Source organism: Pholis gunnellus (assembly GCF_910591455.1).
Source record: "Pholis gunnellus genome assembly, chromosome: 14".
Classification (NCBI taxonomy): Eukaryota; Metazoa; Chordata; class Actinopteri; order Perciformes; family Pholidae; genus Pholis; species Pholis gunnellus.
Genome location: NC_136541.1, coordinates 339,259 through 357,663, shown reverse-complemented (window position 1 = coordinate 357,663; position 18,405 = coordinate 339,259). Strand labels below are relative to the sequence as shown.

Genomic DNA, 18,405 nt, shown 5'->3' with positions numbered 1-18,405 from the left:
GGAAGCACCGAGGCCCCGGTGAATCATGAGCCGGTCGCTGCACAGAGCCGCCATCTTTTATTGATTTATAGCAGTCGACACGCATTTTATTTCTGTACTTTAATCAGTATTTTATACAAAAACACGACATTTACTGTAGTTTTACTGAAGACATCAGAAGTTTTTAGTATATTTTTATATTTTTAAAGGAACGGTCTTTTTAAGCTTCTATGTATTGATGTATTGATTATTGTTTGTTGTTTATTTCTTGAATCTGTCTGCTGGATGAACTCAGACACTTTATATTTATTCAAACTAAATGTTGCACTTTAGATCAAAACTCAACGTCTGAATCTTTATTTGAAACAAAGTGAACTTAAGGAGCTGAATGTTGATTGTAATGATTTTATTTGAATGAAATGTTTTCCAGTTATTGATCCTTTGTTCTGTTTCACACAAAGATGTTTAATAAAGTTCTGATCAATAAAAACAAACATCGTCTCTTATTCCCTGAGCTGTGACTCACAGGTCAGCGGTTCACTCTAGTCCGGCTGGAAGGCGGTGTTGATGGAGCCGGTCTCCAGAGGAGGGGGGGGGCAGCTCCTCCTCCTGGACTTGGACAGGACGCGGTGCAGGAGGCTGGGGGACCCGTGAGGAGGAGGAGCCACAGAGGCCCCGTGAGGAGGAGGAGCCACAGAGGACCCGTGAGGAGGAGGAGCCACAGAGGCCCCGTGAGGAGGAGGAGGAGCCACAGAGGACCCGTGAGGAGGAGGAGCCACAGAGGACCCGTGAGGAGGAGGAGCCACAGAGGACCCGTGAGGAGGAGGAGCCACAGAGGACCCGTGAGGAGGAGGAGCCACAGAGGACCCGTGAGGAGGAGGAGCCACAGAGGACCAATCGAGTCCAAGAGGCTGACGGACGCTGTTCTTCCTCAGCAGCCTCGGAGTACTAAGACCACTACGGGTTATAAATGATATTTATTACATTTATTACATTTATTACATTTATAACATTTATTACATTTATTATATTATATTTATATCATCAAAGACGTCGTGTGTTGTTGCCGTAGTTACCTCGTGCAGCCACAGGGGGCACCTTCTGTCATCATAGCAACCGGTACCGACCCCCTCCTCCCCAGCAGGGGGGGGGCTCCAGACCCCTGCAGGACAGAGACAGTGACCAATCAGCAGCTAGACCAGAGTCAGGACCACCAGAGACCTGATACCAGACAGAGACCAGAGACCTGATACCAGACAGAGACCTGATACCGGACAGAGACCAGAGACCTGATACCGGACAGAGACCAGAGACCTGATACCGGACAGAGACCAGAGACCTGATACCGGACAGAGACCAGAGACCTGATACCAGACAGAGACCAGAGACCTGATACCAGAGACCTGATCTCATCCTCCTTAAACAGAACCTGGATTAGGTCTGTCTGGTTCAGGTCCAGCTCCTTCTGCCAGCTGGACCGGTGCTACATCACCGCCACCACCTGCCCATCAGAGTCCAGAAGGGTTCAAAGACTCCCTCCTCCTCCTCGGTGTGTTTAGTCATGTTGAGATGAATTTACTCGCTCGTCTGTTTATTGTTCAATCAGATCCACGGTGATGGTTTAATGGACTACATTCATTGGCTATCTTTGTCCTTTTGTTAAAAGTCAATTAAATGATATTCAATATAATTCAGCTCAGCCCTCCGTCACAGCAGGGACCAGCTGGAGCTCAGTGTTGGGACCTGGTCTGGGATCCTTAATCTGCTTTAAATATCTGCTCAGCTCAGCAGGCTGTAAATACTCAGAGGTCAGAGGTCACACTGATGTAACCCTGGTTAACACAAACACACTGTTCAGATCATTGATCAGCAGAGTGATCTGATCAATCACTGATGGACATCCTGTCAACAGATCTCTGGGTTCAGATGGATCCTAAAAACTGGATGTTCATAATGCAATAAACCACCCAGTGCTTCAAAAGGAAGTCAGTGTCAAGACCTCAGAACTGGAGCATTGTGATCCACTTCCTGGTCATAGTGAGACTCAAAACCGACATAGAACGACCACAAAGAGACTCAAAACCACAAAGACTCAAAACCACAAAGAGACTGAAAACGACCACAAAGAGACTCAAAACCACAAAGAGACTCAAAACCAGAGACTCAAAACCACAAAAACTCAAAACCAGACTCAAAACCACAAAGAGACTCAAAACCACAAAGAGACTCAAAACCACAAAAAGACTCAAAACCACAAAGAGACTCGAAACAACCAAAAAAAGACTACAAACCGCCAGAAGGAGCTGTTAGAACCCCACAGACACAGGTGGACTCCTTAAGACTCACGGTTCATCATGTTGTTAAATATTTCCCGTTCATGTGGAGATGAAGGTGTTTTCAGTTTGTTTCATGTCGGGTTAGTTGAGGGTCATTTAAGGGCTTGTTTCTCTGAGGAGACGCACTCATTTACCACAGAAACACAAAGCTTTGACCTCTCTTCACCTTCTCTTCCTCCACATGTCTGGTCCCGGTCCCGGACCCGATCCCGGACCTGCACACTGACAGACAGGAGGAAGGACGTGAACACCGATCACTTCATCAATCCTCGGTGGTGACAGACGATCAGTACGTTACCTCGAGGAGAGAAGACGGTGGTGTAGACCTGGAGGTCGCTCTGCCTGTAGATGTGCTGCATGCTGCTCTCACACAGGTGAGCTCAGGTGTGTGACAGCTCTGTGGTGCGTTCAGGGTCACTCTGTGTTCAGCTCATGTTCTGATCTCAGGGTTTAACCAGTTAAACACAGTCAGGTGAGGATTATATAACAAGTGTTCCTGGATCAGATTAGACCGGATTAACACGAGAGGCTCTCCTAAGAAACACACTCACATCACACTAACACACACACACTAACACACACACACACACTAACACACACTAACACACACACACACACACACTCACTAACACACTAACACACACACACACACTCACACACTCACACACTCACCAACACACACACACACACACTAACACACTAACACACACACACACACTAACACACTAACACACACACAGTGTGTGTCCTCGGGTTGGTTGAACCTCTTCTTATCGGGTCATTATTAAAACTAATTGGTCGATAATATTCATTTGTTTAAAAACCTTGAAGCACCAAATTAATGTACCAAAAACACCTGAAGTGTTTTGAATCCGTGGACCAGGTCCTAGACCAGGTCCTGGTCCAGTAAGGACCCTACAGGATGCAGTACAAACAAACAGAAGACGACCCGACGTGTAAACACAAGTTTTATTTCACATTTATATGTAAATATATGTTGATGACGTGACGTCAGTAGAGCGTCAGTAGAGCGTCAGAGCGTCAGAGCTTCAGTAGAGCGTCAGTAGAGCGTCAGTAGAGCGTCAGTAGAGCGTCAGTAGAGCTTCAGTAGAGGGTCAGTAGAGGGTCAGTAGAGCTTCAGTAGAGCGTCAGTAGAGCGTCAGTAGAGCTTCAGTAGAGCGTCAGTAGAGGGTCAGTAGAGGGTCAGTAGAGCTTCAGTAGAGCTTCAGTAGAGCGTCAGTAGAGCTTCAGTAGAGCGTCAGTAGAGGGTCAGTAGAGCTTCAGTAGAGCTTCAGTAGAGCGTCAGTAGAGGGTCAGTAGAGCTTCAGTAGAGCTTCAGTAGAGCGTCAGTAGAGCTTCAGTAGAGCGTCAGTAGTGGGTCAGTAGAGCTTCAGTAGAGCTTCAGTAGAGCTTCAGTAGAGGGTCAGTAGAGCTTCAGTAGAGCGTCAGTAGAGCGTCAGTAGAGCTTCAGTAGAGCTTCAGTAGAGCTTCAGTAGAGCGTCAGTAGAGGGTCAGTAGAGCTTCAGTAGAGCTTCAGTAGAGCGTCAGTAGAGGGTCAGTAGAGCTTCATGGAGGCTTCAAACAGGCGGCTCAGGTCGTCCTCAGTGTGACTTCGAGGGGACAGTTTGGTCACTCGCTCCTGAAACCAGATCAAGAACATGAATCCTTTAGAATATATTTAAACAAACGGATCCTTCGTCCTCAGTGGATGAAGTATAATTATTATAACCATTCAACATATAAACTGTTTGACTTCATGATAGAAGTGATCCTTCCTCTCCTGAACCGGACTGAGGAAGAGGACTCATGAGGTTACCAGCATCAGACCAGCATAGAAGAGGCTGAATAGATCCTTAAGGGTCCTACCCCCCAAGAATAGAGGACAAGAAGACCCTTCTACTGTCTACCCCCTCAGAGGGGAGAATACAAGACGCTTCTGCTACCAGAGGAGAGAGAGAGAGAGAGAGAGAGAGAGAGAGAGAGAGAGAGAGAGAGAGAGAGAGAGAGGGACGGACTTTATACCGTTAGTAAATCAGTGAGAGCTGATTGAGAGGAACTCTCTCACAGTAGAGTGATAGAATGAGTTCTTGTGGCACAGAGACTGTTTCATGTGTTCTTTAGAACCATGTAGTCCTCTCCTCTGTCCTCTCCTCTGTCCTCTCCTCTGTCCTCTCCTCTGTCCTCTCCTCTGTCCTCTCCTCTGTCCTCTCCTCTGTCCGGTGACGCTGAGAGGAGCTTCAGGTGAGTCTCTGGTGGAGACTTCTCAGTCACAGATGGAGAGAATGTTCACACTAGGCGATAGTAAAGTACGACTCATCCTGGGTGTTCGGGTGACTACTGAGAGCAGGCCGTTAGCCGTACAAGACTTCCAGACAGACAATAATTCCAAAATCCTAACGACTCAGCTACGGGGTGAGATAAAAGGCCGAAGGTCTTGTTCCGACACCTCCAAGAGGAACGCATATCCTCACAGGTGGGCCAGCTGACGGAGTGACCACCGTGTGAGGTGCGTAAGACAGGAGCCGCTCACGCTACAGACCTGAGGGATGGTTCCTTTAACCAGCGCAGGGATGTCGTCGGTGCTGTAACCCACAGCTCCCAGTCCGTCCTCCACCTGCAGATCAAACAGGAAGTGACGCAGCGTGTCGGCCAGAACGGCGCCCGCGTCCTCTCTCTTCACCTGTCGGATGTCTGCACCTGAACCATAAGATACATCGATTTATTACGTTACATTTATATTTATTGAACAGGTGAGCAGGTGAACAGGTCTACAGGTGAACAGGTACCGAGGATCTCTGCAGCCTCCAGGTGGCGCTCTGGACACATCGGGGCTGTGAAGTTGAAGACGGCCGGAGACGTGAGGACGACTGAGAGACCATGAGGCTGAGGACACACACACACACACACACACACACACACACACACACACACACACACACACACACACACACACACACACACACACACACACACACACACTTAAATAATAAAATGTTCAGAGCTCTGTTTCTGAACTAAAAGTCACTTTTTATTTCTGATTGCGTTTGAAATGATATCATAACGGCTGAATATTTTGTTTTAAGAGTCAGATTTTGGTTGATGTCTTGAAACCAAAACAACATGTCAGCTGTTTAAGTGTCATATTAATGTATATATTTATATACATACAGTATATATATATACAGTATATTTATGTGTAGTTCCATGACTCACCACCAGAGCGTGATCCACGCTGTAACCCTTCGCTGAATGAGTCTTCACGTTACCGGCGATCGGATACGACATCCCGTGACTGAAGAGAGAAAACGTTTCATCTTAACGGTTAATCAATAGAAAGATCAATGATTTAGACATTATACCTTAATATACTGACACATTAACAGTGCTATGAATCATTATCTAAACAAATTAAGGACCTTTTACCACTTTAAAATGTTTAAAATAACATGCAAATTCTGAAGTTCATTCCACATTTTGGGGTTTATAATGAACTTAAATATTATATTATATCTGAATAACATCAAAGGTTTCTCACCACAGGTGAACTCCTGCATTTCCAAAGCCGATGCCGGCGAACACGGAGGCCAGGTGCATGCTGGACCGAGCCTCCAGATCCTCGGGGTCCCGCACCGCTCTGTAAACAACCAATCAACCAGTCAATCAACCTGTCAACCAACCAACCAACCAGTCAATCAACCAACCAACCAACCAGTCAACCAACCAACCAACCAACCAATCAACCAACCAATCAACCTGTCAACCAACCAACCAACCAACCAACCAACCAGTCAATCAACCAACCAACCAGTCAATCAACCAACCAACCAACCAATCAACCTGTCAACCAACCAACCAACCAACCAACCAGTCAATCAACCAACCAATCAACCTGTCAACCAACCAACCAACCAACCAACCAACCAGTCAATCAACCAACCAACCAACCTGTCAACCAACCAACCAACCAACCAATCAACCAACCAACCAACCAACCTGTCAACCAACCAACCAACCAACCAACCAGTCAATCAACCAACCAACCAGTCAATCAACCTGTCAACCAACCAACCAACCAGTCAATCAACCAACCAACCAACCAGTCAACCAACCAACCAACCAACCAACCAACCAACCAACCAGTCAATCAACCAACCAACCAACCTGTCAACCAACCAACCAACCAGTCAATCAACCAACCAACCAACCAGTCAACCAACCAACCAATCAACCTGTCAACCAACCAACCAACCAACCAACCAGTCAATCAACCAACCAATCAACCTGTCAACCAACCAACCAACCAATCAACCTGTCAACCAACCAACCAACCAACCAACCAACCAACCAGTCAATCAACCAACCAACCAACCTGTCAACCAACCAACCAACCAACCAATCAACCAACCAACCAACCAACCTGTCAACCAACCAACCAACCAACCAGTCAATCAACCAACCAACCAGTCAATCAACCTGTCAACCAACCAACCAACCAGTCAATCAACCAACCAACCAACCAGTCAACCAACCAACCAACCAACCAACCAGTCAATCAACCAACCAACCAACCTGTCAACCAACCAACCAACCAGTCAATCAACCAACCAACCAACCAGTCAACCAACCAACCAACCAATCAATCAACCAACCAATCAACCTGTCAACCAACCAACCAACCAACCAACCAGTCAATCAACCAACCAACCAACCAGGCAATCAACCAACCAACCAGTCAATCAACCTGTCAACCAATCAACCAAGCAATTAGTCAACCAACCAACCAACCAACCAAACAGAATCAGAACAGTTTATTGCCATGGTATGTTGAACATACAAGGAATTTGACAAGACGGGAGGTGCATAACATTTAACAATCAACAACAATCAACACAGTGCAAAGTAGAAAGATATAAATAAATAAAGTGAAATATAAAATAAAGTGCACAAACGAACAGATAACAGGACTATAAACAAGTGAGATGTAAGTGTAGTGTAAAAGTGTCGAGTGTAATTAAATAAGAACCTAGAAGGGATGTGCAGGGGAGTGACCGGTAGGAAATTGTCCTGGGAATGACCGAGTCAGTGGGGGACCCGGGCTCTGTTAATGAGCCCGACTGCAGATGGGAAGAAACTAGTCAACCAACCAACCAACCAACAGAACCAGTCAACCAACCAACCAATTAGTCAACCAATCAGTCAATCAACCAACCAGTCAACCAACCAATTGTTTGCATTATTTGTTATTTAATAAAATTATTATTATGTATTAATCTCTGTGTTTCTTAATTTCTTGTGTATTTCTCAGATATAACATTGATGAGGATCAACTACCCGCTGCAGTAAAAACACTAAATAAAACCTTTAGAGATCCTCCAGCAGGTCTGGATCTGAGGTGGAGTTCCTCAGGGTCCAGGTCCTCTGTAGTTCTCCAGTTAAACTTTATTTACCGCTTCATGTACTTGGCGACCACATGGAGGGCGTGGCGGGACCAGACGTCACTGATGGGGTTACTGCCCTGATAGGCGGGCCGGTTGATGGGGTTGGGGGGGCAGGGGCTCCTCTGGTGGTACGGCAGGGCGGTGTAGGACTCCAGAGCGTGACTGAGGAAGTAGAACCCAGATTATTATGTGCCTCCAGGTCACATGATGTCACTTCATATATCATATCTCACTGTCTACTGTAGTTTCATGAACATCAGGCACCGTTAACCCTCCGTACTGTTAAAACACTGTTAACCCTCCTTACTGTTAAAACACAGTTAACCCTCCTTACTGTTGGGGCACAGTTAACCCTCCTTACTGTTGGGGCTGTTAACCCTCCTTACTGTTGGGGCACAGTTAACCCTCCTTACTGTTGGGGCACAGTTAACCCCCCTTACTGTTGGGGCACAGTTAACCCTCCTTACTGTTGGGGCACAGTTAATCCTCCTTACTGTTGAGGCAGTTAATCCTCCTTACTGTTGGGGCACAGTTAACCCTCCGTACCGTTGGGGCACGGTTAATCCTCCTTACTGTTGGGGCACAGTTAACCCCCCTTACTGTTGGGGCACAGTTAACCCCCCTTACTGTTGGGGCTGTTAACCCTCCTTACTGTTGGGGCACAGTTAACCCCCCTTACTGTTGGGGCAGAGTTAATCCTCCTTACTGTTGGGGCAGAGTTAACCCTCCTTACTGTTGGGGCACAGTTAACCCCCCTTACTGTTGGGGCAGAGTTAATCCTCCTTACTGTTGGGGCTGTTAACCCTCCTTACTATTTGGGCAGTTAACCCTCCTTACTGTTGAAACTACAGTACATAACTATTCATACTGGGTGTTAGTGTTACATCATACTAGGGCGTAGCCGTACAAGACTCTCAGGAAGACAATGAATTCCGAAAATCCTAACGATTCAGCTACGGGGTGAGATAAAAGGCCTACAGTATTGTTCTGAGACCTCTAAGAGGAACGTATATCCTCGCAGGTGGAACAGCCGAAGGAGTAACCACCGTGTTAGGTGCGCACACCTGTCCCGCTTTTTAACGGGGCGGGATCCGTTCACACTACAATTGGACCCAAACTGTAACATTAATAATAATAATGATAATTAAAGCTGCAAGCAGCGATGTACGGGCCCTAGCACCTTCCCGCGTCTCGGGGGTACTGGCAGGTTGCCGGCAGACGCGAATGTCTTCAACCATCCATCGGACAAGGCGCCATTCCATCAAACGTGAAGCTTTGAGTAACTTTTAATTGCAAAGGTCTTTAAATTGTACTGACCAAATATGAAGTGGATCTGACAAAGTCCCTAGGAGGAGTTCGTTAAAGTATGGCGACTAGTTATCAAGGAAAAATTCACACAAAAATCAAAATGGCGACTTCCCGTTAATTTTAGAGCATGGTCCCAAGAGACTTTTTTAAAATGAAGGTTGTTCAATGTCAGTAGACCATTTTAGTAACTTTTCATCATTAATATCTTTAGATCATCCTAACCAAATTTGAAGTTGATAGCATAAATTCTGTGGGAGGAGTTCGTTAAAGTAAAACGTCTGAAAACGATGAAAATTTACAAAAAAGCCAAAAATGGCTTAACTACTGTATCGCTCCCTAGTGGTTGAATGGAATGAAAATTGTAGGGTACGTAACAATATGCGATGTGCATATATGAGACAAATTTCGCAATTATAGGTTAAATGGTTTTGAAGTTATGAGTATTGAAAAACAAATTGTATTATATAGATCAAATAATGATCCACAGCAAATTTAGTAGCAATCAAACTCAGTGTGTAGGAGGAGTTAGCAAAAATGTGTTTTTCACAAAATTCAAAATGGAGAAAAGTTTTGGTAGGCGGAGCTTAGGGGTCCAAGAGGCTTTTTTGTAGACCTCATTTGGTTGCATGCCTGTGTAAAATGTCAAGTTAATTGGACATACGGGAGGAGGGGGCTAAATTGTAGGGGGCGCTAGCGAGCAATTTTTTCATATTCGAGCGTGGGACCGATCAAATATCACATTTTTCACCAGTCCTGATATGCATGCCGACTTTGGTGAGTTTTCAGATATGATAAAGCCCCCAAAAAGGCAATTCACTTGCAGAATAATAATGATCTCTACAGTTTCAATAGGGACCTCGCGGCCCGACGTTGTCGGTGCTCGGGCCCTAATAATAATAACTCAATCAGGTGTTTTGAAAGTAAAACGGTGAATCTGTATAAACCTTCTGGACTCTGAACAGACTTGTCTCTTCGCACCGTCTCATAAACAGATTAATATTATAAACCCAGATTCTGAGTCAGAGGGTCGGTGAGTGTGTGACATCACTAGTTCTACAGATGTGTTACTCACGGTCCAGATGTGCTACTTAGCTGTAAAGATATTATTATAAAAGAGTATTAAATACCACCCTGTGTCCAGCATTCACACGTACATCTCACTGCAGTCTAGTTCATTTAACGCTATTCAGGACGGCTAATGTTAGCTTAGCAACACGTTAGCCAGGCAACACGTTAGCCAGGCAACATGTTAGCGGTTAGCTGGAAACATGATGCCAAAGTCAACGTGATGCACAGTCTCATGTGGTCTCAGTCTCATGTGGTCTCAGTCTCATGTGGTCTCAGTCTCATGTGGTCTCAGTCTCATGTGGTCTCTGTCTCATGTGGTCTCAGTCTCATGTGGTCTCTGTCTCATGTGGTCTCTGTCTCATGTGGTCTCAGTCTCATGTGGTCTCAGTCTCATGTGGTCTCAGTCTCATGTGGTCTCTGTCTCATGTGGTCTCAGTCTCATGTGGTCTCAGTCTCATGTGGTCTCAGTCTCATGTGGTCTCAGTCTCATGTGGTCTCTGTCTCATGTGGTCTCAGTCTCATGTGGTCTCAGTCTCATGTGGTCTCAGTCTCATGTGGTCTCAGTCTCATGTGGTCTCAGTCTCATGTGGTCTCTGTCTCATGTGGTCTCAGTCTCATGTGGTCTCAGTCTCATGTGGTCTCTGTCTCATGTGGTCTCAGTCTCATGTGGTCTCAGTCTCATGTGGTCTCAGTCTCATGTGGTCTCTGTCTCATGTGGTCTTAACGTTAGCCTTAGCATCTCTCTAGTTGTCGTTGACCCACCAGAGCACGTCGAAGCCGCTGTTAGCGGCGACCCTCTCGGGCATGCTCAGAGTGTGCATCGGGTCCACGATGCCCAGCGTGGGTCTGAGGGCTCTGCTGGCGATACCTGAACACAACCAATCACAGCTCAGTGTACGTGTGATGTCACAACGTTCCACTTCAACAGGTGTCAGAAATCTCTTTTACCTGTTTTGGCTTTAAGAGGCTCAAAGTCAAAGATGGCGACTCCGGTGGTCTCGCTGCCGGTACCGGCGGTGGTAGGAACTGAAATAATAAATAATACAATAAAGAAAGAATTTAATCACATTCAAAACATCCTCACATTCATGAAGGAAGGAAAGAAATGAACATTTTACTTAATTAAATCAAACGGATTAAACAAATCTAATTAATTGAATTGTTTGTTTGACATTTAAAATGAAATGTATCTAAAAATCAACTTGATAGAAAAATGTGTCCGTTTGTATTTTTTCTGTTAATATTAATTCAGTGAATGTTAAAAATATATATTATTATTTAGAACAAGAGAAGGAAAATAATTAAAATATCAATTAATATTAATTAATTAATTTATATCAATTAATTTATGTTAATTGCATTTTTTATATTTGACAGCATGGACAGAAAATATTAATACAAATTAATAAAATAACAGATTTAAAAATGAATTTGATAAAATGTTTGTATTTTAATGTATCCAAATTAAACTCAACAATGTATTAAATGTATTGAAATAACTTAACTATAGATATTATGTTAATCTGAACATTATGAGTTCATGAAGAGTTAGTTATTATGAATTCTTACCTGCGATCAGCGGCTTCAGAGCTCCGGTGACCGGCTTCCCTTTACCGATCGGAGCGTTCACAAAGTCCAGGAAGTCGGCGTCGGGGTGACTCGCGTACAGATTGGCTGCTTTGCAGGTGTCAATCACGGAGCCGCCGCCCACCGCCACGAACACGTCAAACGAGTCGTTCTTAGCGAACGAGATGGCGTCTTTGAAGCTGCAACACAAATAAAACAATTTAAAAGGAACAGCATGAAGCAGAATATAATAATAATAAATATGTTTTCTTTAGTGTTTTTTCTCCTCTGTCTTCCTACGGAAGCCCAGAAGGGTCAAACCAAATGCTGTGGATGCAACCTGTAAATTCTTATTTATCAATAAACTTAATGTTCAGCATAAAAACAAAACATTCAAAACAAAAGCACAACATCTTTTGCTATATTTAAAACGTTCTGATTGGTTCTAGATTTAATAAATGTGAACTCTTTAAAACAAGGAAACTCAGTGAAATTATCTTTAACTCCTGTTTTTATTTATGACACAATAACTCAGATCGTTAAGATATTTCTGTAACACTTCACTTAGTTCACAACTCATAATATATATTTATTACTTATCACTAGTGCTGGGCAACGATTACATCTTTTAATCGCATGATTGTTTTTAGATTAATCTCATTGTTATGTTAAAGTTCATAATGAATCTAAAGTAGTGTGTTGAGCTCTTCTATGTTAAAGTGCTGCTCTATGAACTAAAGGTCAACAACATTTGGTGTAAACACGTTAAACTCATCAGGTTCTTGTTAACAGCAGGATTCTCTTCACACAGCAGCAGTTATAACACAGTTATAATGATTCTGATCATAGATATTCAGCCGGTGTTCACAACTTTATCTTCATGTGTGTCAGAGATGAATTTAAATATACATCTTGAAACCTGAAACCTATCTACGTCATGTTTTATGTTTGTTAAACTCTCAGTAGTGATAACTAAATGATGTGATTATTATACATATTACTAACTAAGCACTTTAAAAACTCTACAACATAATTTAAATGAATCATTTATTTTTATTTGTTGCTTTTGTTGGTATGTTGTTCAGACACTATGCTACGCTGATGAGTGTAATATGTGTGGTGTTTGTTATAAATGTACGTTGGTACATAGAGGGTGATGAGAAGCTGTACATGGAGGGACTTAGGACCCAGGGGAACGTAGGGGAAGGAAACAGGAAGAGACGCCACACAAACAGCTGTTCACCACTCGCTGCTTCTTGTGTTAAAAATGTCGCTTAATAATAAAACTGCGTTAATGCGCGATAAAATAATTGCCGGCGTTAATTAATTAATGCGTTAACGCGATAACTTGCCCCAGAACTAGTTATTACATATTTACTACATTCCTGTTTACATTTTACACTTCCTGTTATTTATGTCAATATGTTAGATTGTATCCTTTCATTTCAACTTCGGCACTATTTTATGTCTTAAAGTCTATTTTTTTTTGGAGGTTGTTCATCTGATCACAAATAAGTTGAAAGTTAAGACATGGACAACAGAAGATAAACATTTCAAATGTTTCCAGGACAAAGATCTAAATGTGGTTCCATAACTCTGATATGGAACCAGGTCTGAACCCTGAGAACCATTAAAAAGACTTGAGACAAGCGAGTCCTCACAAGATGGGAATAAGGTGTAAGTCCTTATAACGTAGGAAAACCAGGTAAAACACACACAGAGTGAAATATACTCTGACAGCCAATCAGAGAGCAGGACGCCTCACCCGTTACCGTCTCTACACCCGACAGCCAATCAGAGAGCAGCTCACCTGGTGTCAGTGGGCTCCACCCGGACCCTGTCGTAGACTTTGTACTGGACCCCGTTGGAGACCAGAGACTCCAGGACGGTCTTCACCGGCGGGAGGCGGGACAAGTTCTTGTCCGTCATCACACAGACGTTCCGAGCTCCGAGGTTCTGCAGGTCCTGAGAGGAGAACCAGGAGAACCAGGTCACATTAAACATTCACTGAACTCCCTTTATAGAACAAACTGTCCTTTAATCAACAAAACAGAAATAAAATAACTAAACGGACGATTCTATTTGTGGTGATTATTGTATAATAATCAGATCTTTATGTCTCTTCACATTTTAATGATTTTAATGAAAGTGATTGTGAAATGAGGAACCATCAACACATGGAGCTCCAGAGTCTCTACATGACGATTAATAAAAACACAAGTTCTCCTTCATACGTGGACGACAACAACCAATCATATCGCTGCTTTGATACTGATGACATCATCCAATCAAACGACTCAGAAACAGACTGATCATCGTCATCGACCTGAAACTCATCTTCCTCATGATGTCTGTCAGGTTATTATGGGATGTCCTCTTCTATTCTAAACACTTCACTGATAAAAACACTCATTGATGATGAAGATGATGAAGATGATGAAGATGTGTGGTTACCATGCCGATCTCTCTGCTGACTCCTTCTCCATATCGGATGTTAGAACTCGCCATCTGTCAACAAACCGTCTTTAAGATACTTTATCAGCAGGTTTACAGATTCATATTTAAATGTGTCATTAAACATGTCTGTGACATCACAACGTGTGACTCTAACGTTTATTACTTCATGAATGTTTTTATAAACAGTCTGTTCGTCACCTCAAATGCGTAGTCGGTCTTCCGTACGGTGCAGGTCGCTGCTCCGACACCTGCAGGACAAACACACCTGATGACGTCAGCTGATCACCTGATCACCTGATGACGTCACCAGATCACCTGATGACGTCACCAGATCACCTGATGACATCACCTGATGACGTCACCTGATCACCTGGTGATGTCATCAGGTGATCTGATGACATCACCTGATGACGTCACCTGATGACGTCACCTGATCTTGGTCCTCTGTGGTGATCATAGACCAGTAGATCAGGAGCACTGACTGATGGTGAGACCTTACCTTGGTGGAAGGTGTTGGAGTGAGCCGGACATCTGCACCTGAACACAGAAACACAAACGTTTAAACTTTAAACAACTTGTTCTACATCAGGGGTCACCAATTGGCGGACCGCGGTCCGGATCCGGACCCAGGACCTAAAACCGATAGATGAGAACTATTAGATTCTGACGGAGCGCTTCTACTTTAACAAGTGTTGATAACAGATGAAGTCCTGAACACTGAGAATCATAGAACATCTGTGCTTTGATGACATCACTTCAACAATCAGTGAAATGAATGTTTACTTTATTTTAAGATTTTACAAAAACGTTTTACAAAAGTTACTGGAAGTGAGAAGAACGTTTATTTATGTGTTTCTATGTTTTATTTATAATTTATCATCCAGTTAAATGTGAAAACTGAGATTAATAATTGTTAAAATATATAATTGATGAACTTTCTTTATTTGATTTGACAGTTGTTGACACAGAGACGCTACTGCTACTAGACATATATATATATATACATATATATATATATATATATATATATATATATACATATATATATATATATATATATATAGTATATATATATACTATGCTCCAGAGCAGGCTAACTACATATATATATATATATATATATACATATATATATATATATATATATGTATATATATATATATATATATATATACATATATATATATATATATATGTATATATATATATATATATATATATATATATATATAAATATATATATATATATATATATATATATTTATATTGCACTAAATAGTGCGAGTTAGATATTATTGTGATGTTCTGGACCTTTTGGATACTCTGCTCTACATGATGACGTTCACCAGATTATGAAAATATATATTCACAAACAAACAAACAAACAAACAAACAAACAAACAAACAAACAAACAAAGCTTCATTCTTCTTGGATTTCAGATTCATGAAACTTTTATTAAATGTAACATGTTGTGTAGTTGTTGTGGTCCCTCTGGTTCTGGACTAAGACCTGGTCCACTATAGTGGATCAAGTGGACTAAGACCAGGTCCCCGTTCCTCGTACGTGGCTAACTGAGTTAGCTGGATAATGTTCAGGATGAGTCAGGCTTTTCGGTTCCTCGAAGCAAGTTTGGCAAAATCACCATAGCAACACATCCATCAGCCTGAACCTGCTCCAGCGCAGGCTAACTTCAGTTAGCTGGATTAGCTCCTCTTCCTCAGAGATCACTGATGAAGGAGGATATTAGTCAGATCAGCGTTTTATAGGGAGAGAGTTCTTCCACATCGCCAACATCCGTCATCACATCACCATGACTTCCTGTACGAGCGACGAGGAATCCTTTATTTACAGACTTGTGGAGCAGACATTGAACACCACACGCTGCAGCGAGCATGGACGCCTCACATGAATGATTATGAATAACACACACACACACACACACACACACACTGATCCACCCACACACACATTCACACACATTCAAACTCCTAGTTCTATATGTAATAGATCTATATTATAGAACTGTATTCTATCAGCGCACACAGCACATATACCCTGATCAGCATCTCTTCATTGGTATCAGTTAGATGCTCTTTGTTTTGATCTTCTTGGTGAAGAGTTGAGATCCTTCTTGTCTCTAGATCTCATTGGATGATGGTTCCATGAAGCTGCTGCCAGCAGCACGTTTAAAGACGAGTCCTGTGATTGGTCGGGCTGATGAGGCTTAAAATGAGCCGATACATGTTCCAACACTGACGCATCAACGTGTCTGTGACGTGTCGCCGTGCTTCTTGTCTCGCCCTCTCAGCGGTGGAGGTGTTAGATGATGTCATGATGATGTCATGATGATGGTCTGGAGCTCCTCACACGAGTTCATGATCATCTCCTGCTCGTCAGGACGGGCACGCCACCGACCCTGATCACTGAAGTCTGGTTCTACTGAACGAGACTGTTTGAGCGGATCAGCCTTTGAGGAACCGAGAGAACCTGACTTCAACCATCGGGTTCCTTTAAGCTGCTAACAGGACATCTGATCCACTTAGTGGACCACGAGGGACGAGGCCCTGGTCCACTATAGTGGATCAAGTGGACTCAGACCTGGTCCACTATAGTGGATCAAGTGGACTCAGACCTGGTCCACTATAGTGGATCAAGTGGACTCAGACCTGGTCCACTATAGTGGATCACGTGGACTCAGACCTGGTCCACTATAGTGGATCAAGTGGACTCAGACCTGGTCCACTATAGTGGATCACGTGGACTCAGACCTGGTCCACTATAGTGGATCACGTGGACTCAGACCTGGTCTCAGCTGGTCTCAAAGGGAACACGAGTCCTTCGTCACAAATCATTGCCAGGTTACCACGACAACCGCTCTTTGCCCCGTCACCTCGTCCATGTAGGGGTCAAGGACAAGTGGTTAGGAAAGGACACGAGGAGGTGACTTTTGTAGAGTAATCGACCTTTAGTGAAGAAAAAACTGGCTTTTAAATAAATAAATAAAGGTTTCACTGAACCAGGTCTACGGGTTCCTCTAGACCAGGTCTGACTGGACCACATATGAGTTTTGAGACCTGGTCTAAGAGACTCCTCAGGGTCTCTGGGCTAATGTAGACCAGGTTTAAGTTTAACAGGTCTAAGGAGCCCCTCTAGACCTTCAAAGGGTTAAAATAAAGAAACGGGTCTAACGTGGTCCGGACCCGGTCTACATGTGGTCTAAAGACTGAATGTATCCATCGTTCCGTCTCGTGTTGACATGAACACTATGACGTCTTTATCAAACATTTAAAGTAGAAACAGACCGAACCGGAGCTCGTGCAGCTCGTTGCGTAACCGCACTTTGTTTTTTCTCCAACTTTCAGGTGACGTCAGTTAGGTTTCAGTGCACGTGCATTCAGGTACTTACGCCGCGCGCTCGAGCTGTCTCAGCAGGTGAACGACTCGGTCTCGTGCAGCCATGTCTCCGGAGGGTCGGGGAGTGAGACCCGCGAGCTGCTGACTGACGTAAATGAACTTCACCGACGTAAAGCTAACAACAATACCAGCAGCAGGGAAACCACTACTTCCGTTTCCGCTTTTCAGAATAAAGCTCACTACCGGAGCTGAAGCTCGTTAATGATGACGTGATTAAAGCCTTTAGTGACGTCATCATATACCAACAACCAGTTAGACTTAATCTTATGTTCTCTGTAATGTTTGCGCTGTGATATTATTTATCTGTTATGTTTGTTTATTTGTATTTCATTCTATAAATCAGGCAAATTGTACCATTGTATTAGGATTCGTTTTGGATAAAAGCGTCAGCTAAATGACTGTAATGAAATGTCTATTTAATTACTTTACATATATATAAATAAAAACACATAAAACATCATAATGTGGAGGTGTTTCTGTATATCTGGACACAAACATCATGATTTAAATCAAAGACGATGTTTCAGTTTTATTCGTCCAAACACTGAAAGGTCATCGACACATCGACCTTTAAACAAACCTCTGACCGTCCAAACGTTTTATTTTATTACATTTCACTTATTTCTGCTTCAGAGGAGAAATAAAATGTCGACACGTCTTCACTTTATAAAACGTATTCTTCTCATTTTAAACGTCTTATATCATAATTGTTTCTTTTATTTGTCCTGATATTTATGGAATAAATAGATTAAATGTTTTTTTATGTGAGTTATTTTTTGGTACTTTCATTGAAAATTATTTCTTTTTTAAAATCTCATTATTTCAACTCACCTTCAGT

General features: G+C 43.0%; 1 protein-coding gene across 1 annotated transcript; it reads right to left on the bottom strand.

The window, feature by feature from the left end:
* Positions 1 to 3,273: 3,273 nt before the first annotated feature.
* Positions 3,274 to 17,676, bottom strand: adhfe1 (alcohol dehydrogenase iron containing 1). Its single transcript, XM_079172461.1, has 14 exons — positions 17,560 to 17,676; positions 14,652 to 14,689; positions 14,351 to 14,400; positions 14,150 to 14,203; positions 13,506 to 13,660; positions 11,699 to 11,895; positions 11,078 to 11,155; positions 10,892 to 10,997; positions 7,763 to 7,915; positions 5,851 to 5,949; positions 5,529 to 5,607; positions 5,102 to 5,198; positions 4,855 to 5,012; positions 3,274 to 3,954 (listed from the first exon to the last, which is right to left on the bottom strand). Exons 1-14 carry the CDS (start codon positions 17,610 to 17,612, stop codon positions 3,871 to 3,873), a joined length of 1,401 nt encoding a protein of 466 aa, XP_079028587.1. The 5' UTR covers positions 17,613 to 17,676; the 3' UTR covers positions 3,274 to 3,870.
* Between the last annotated feature and the right edge of the window lie 729 nt (positions 17,677 to 18,405).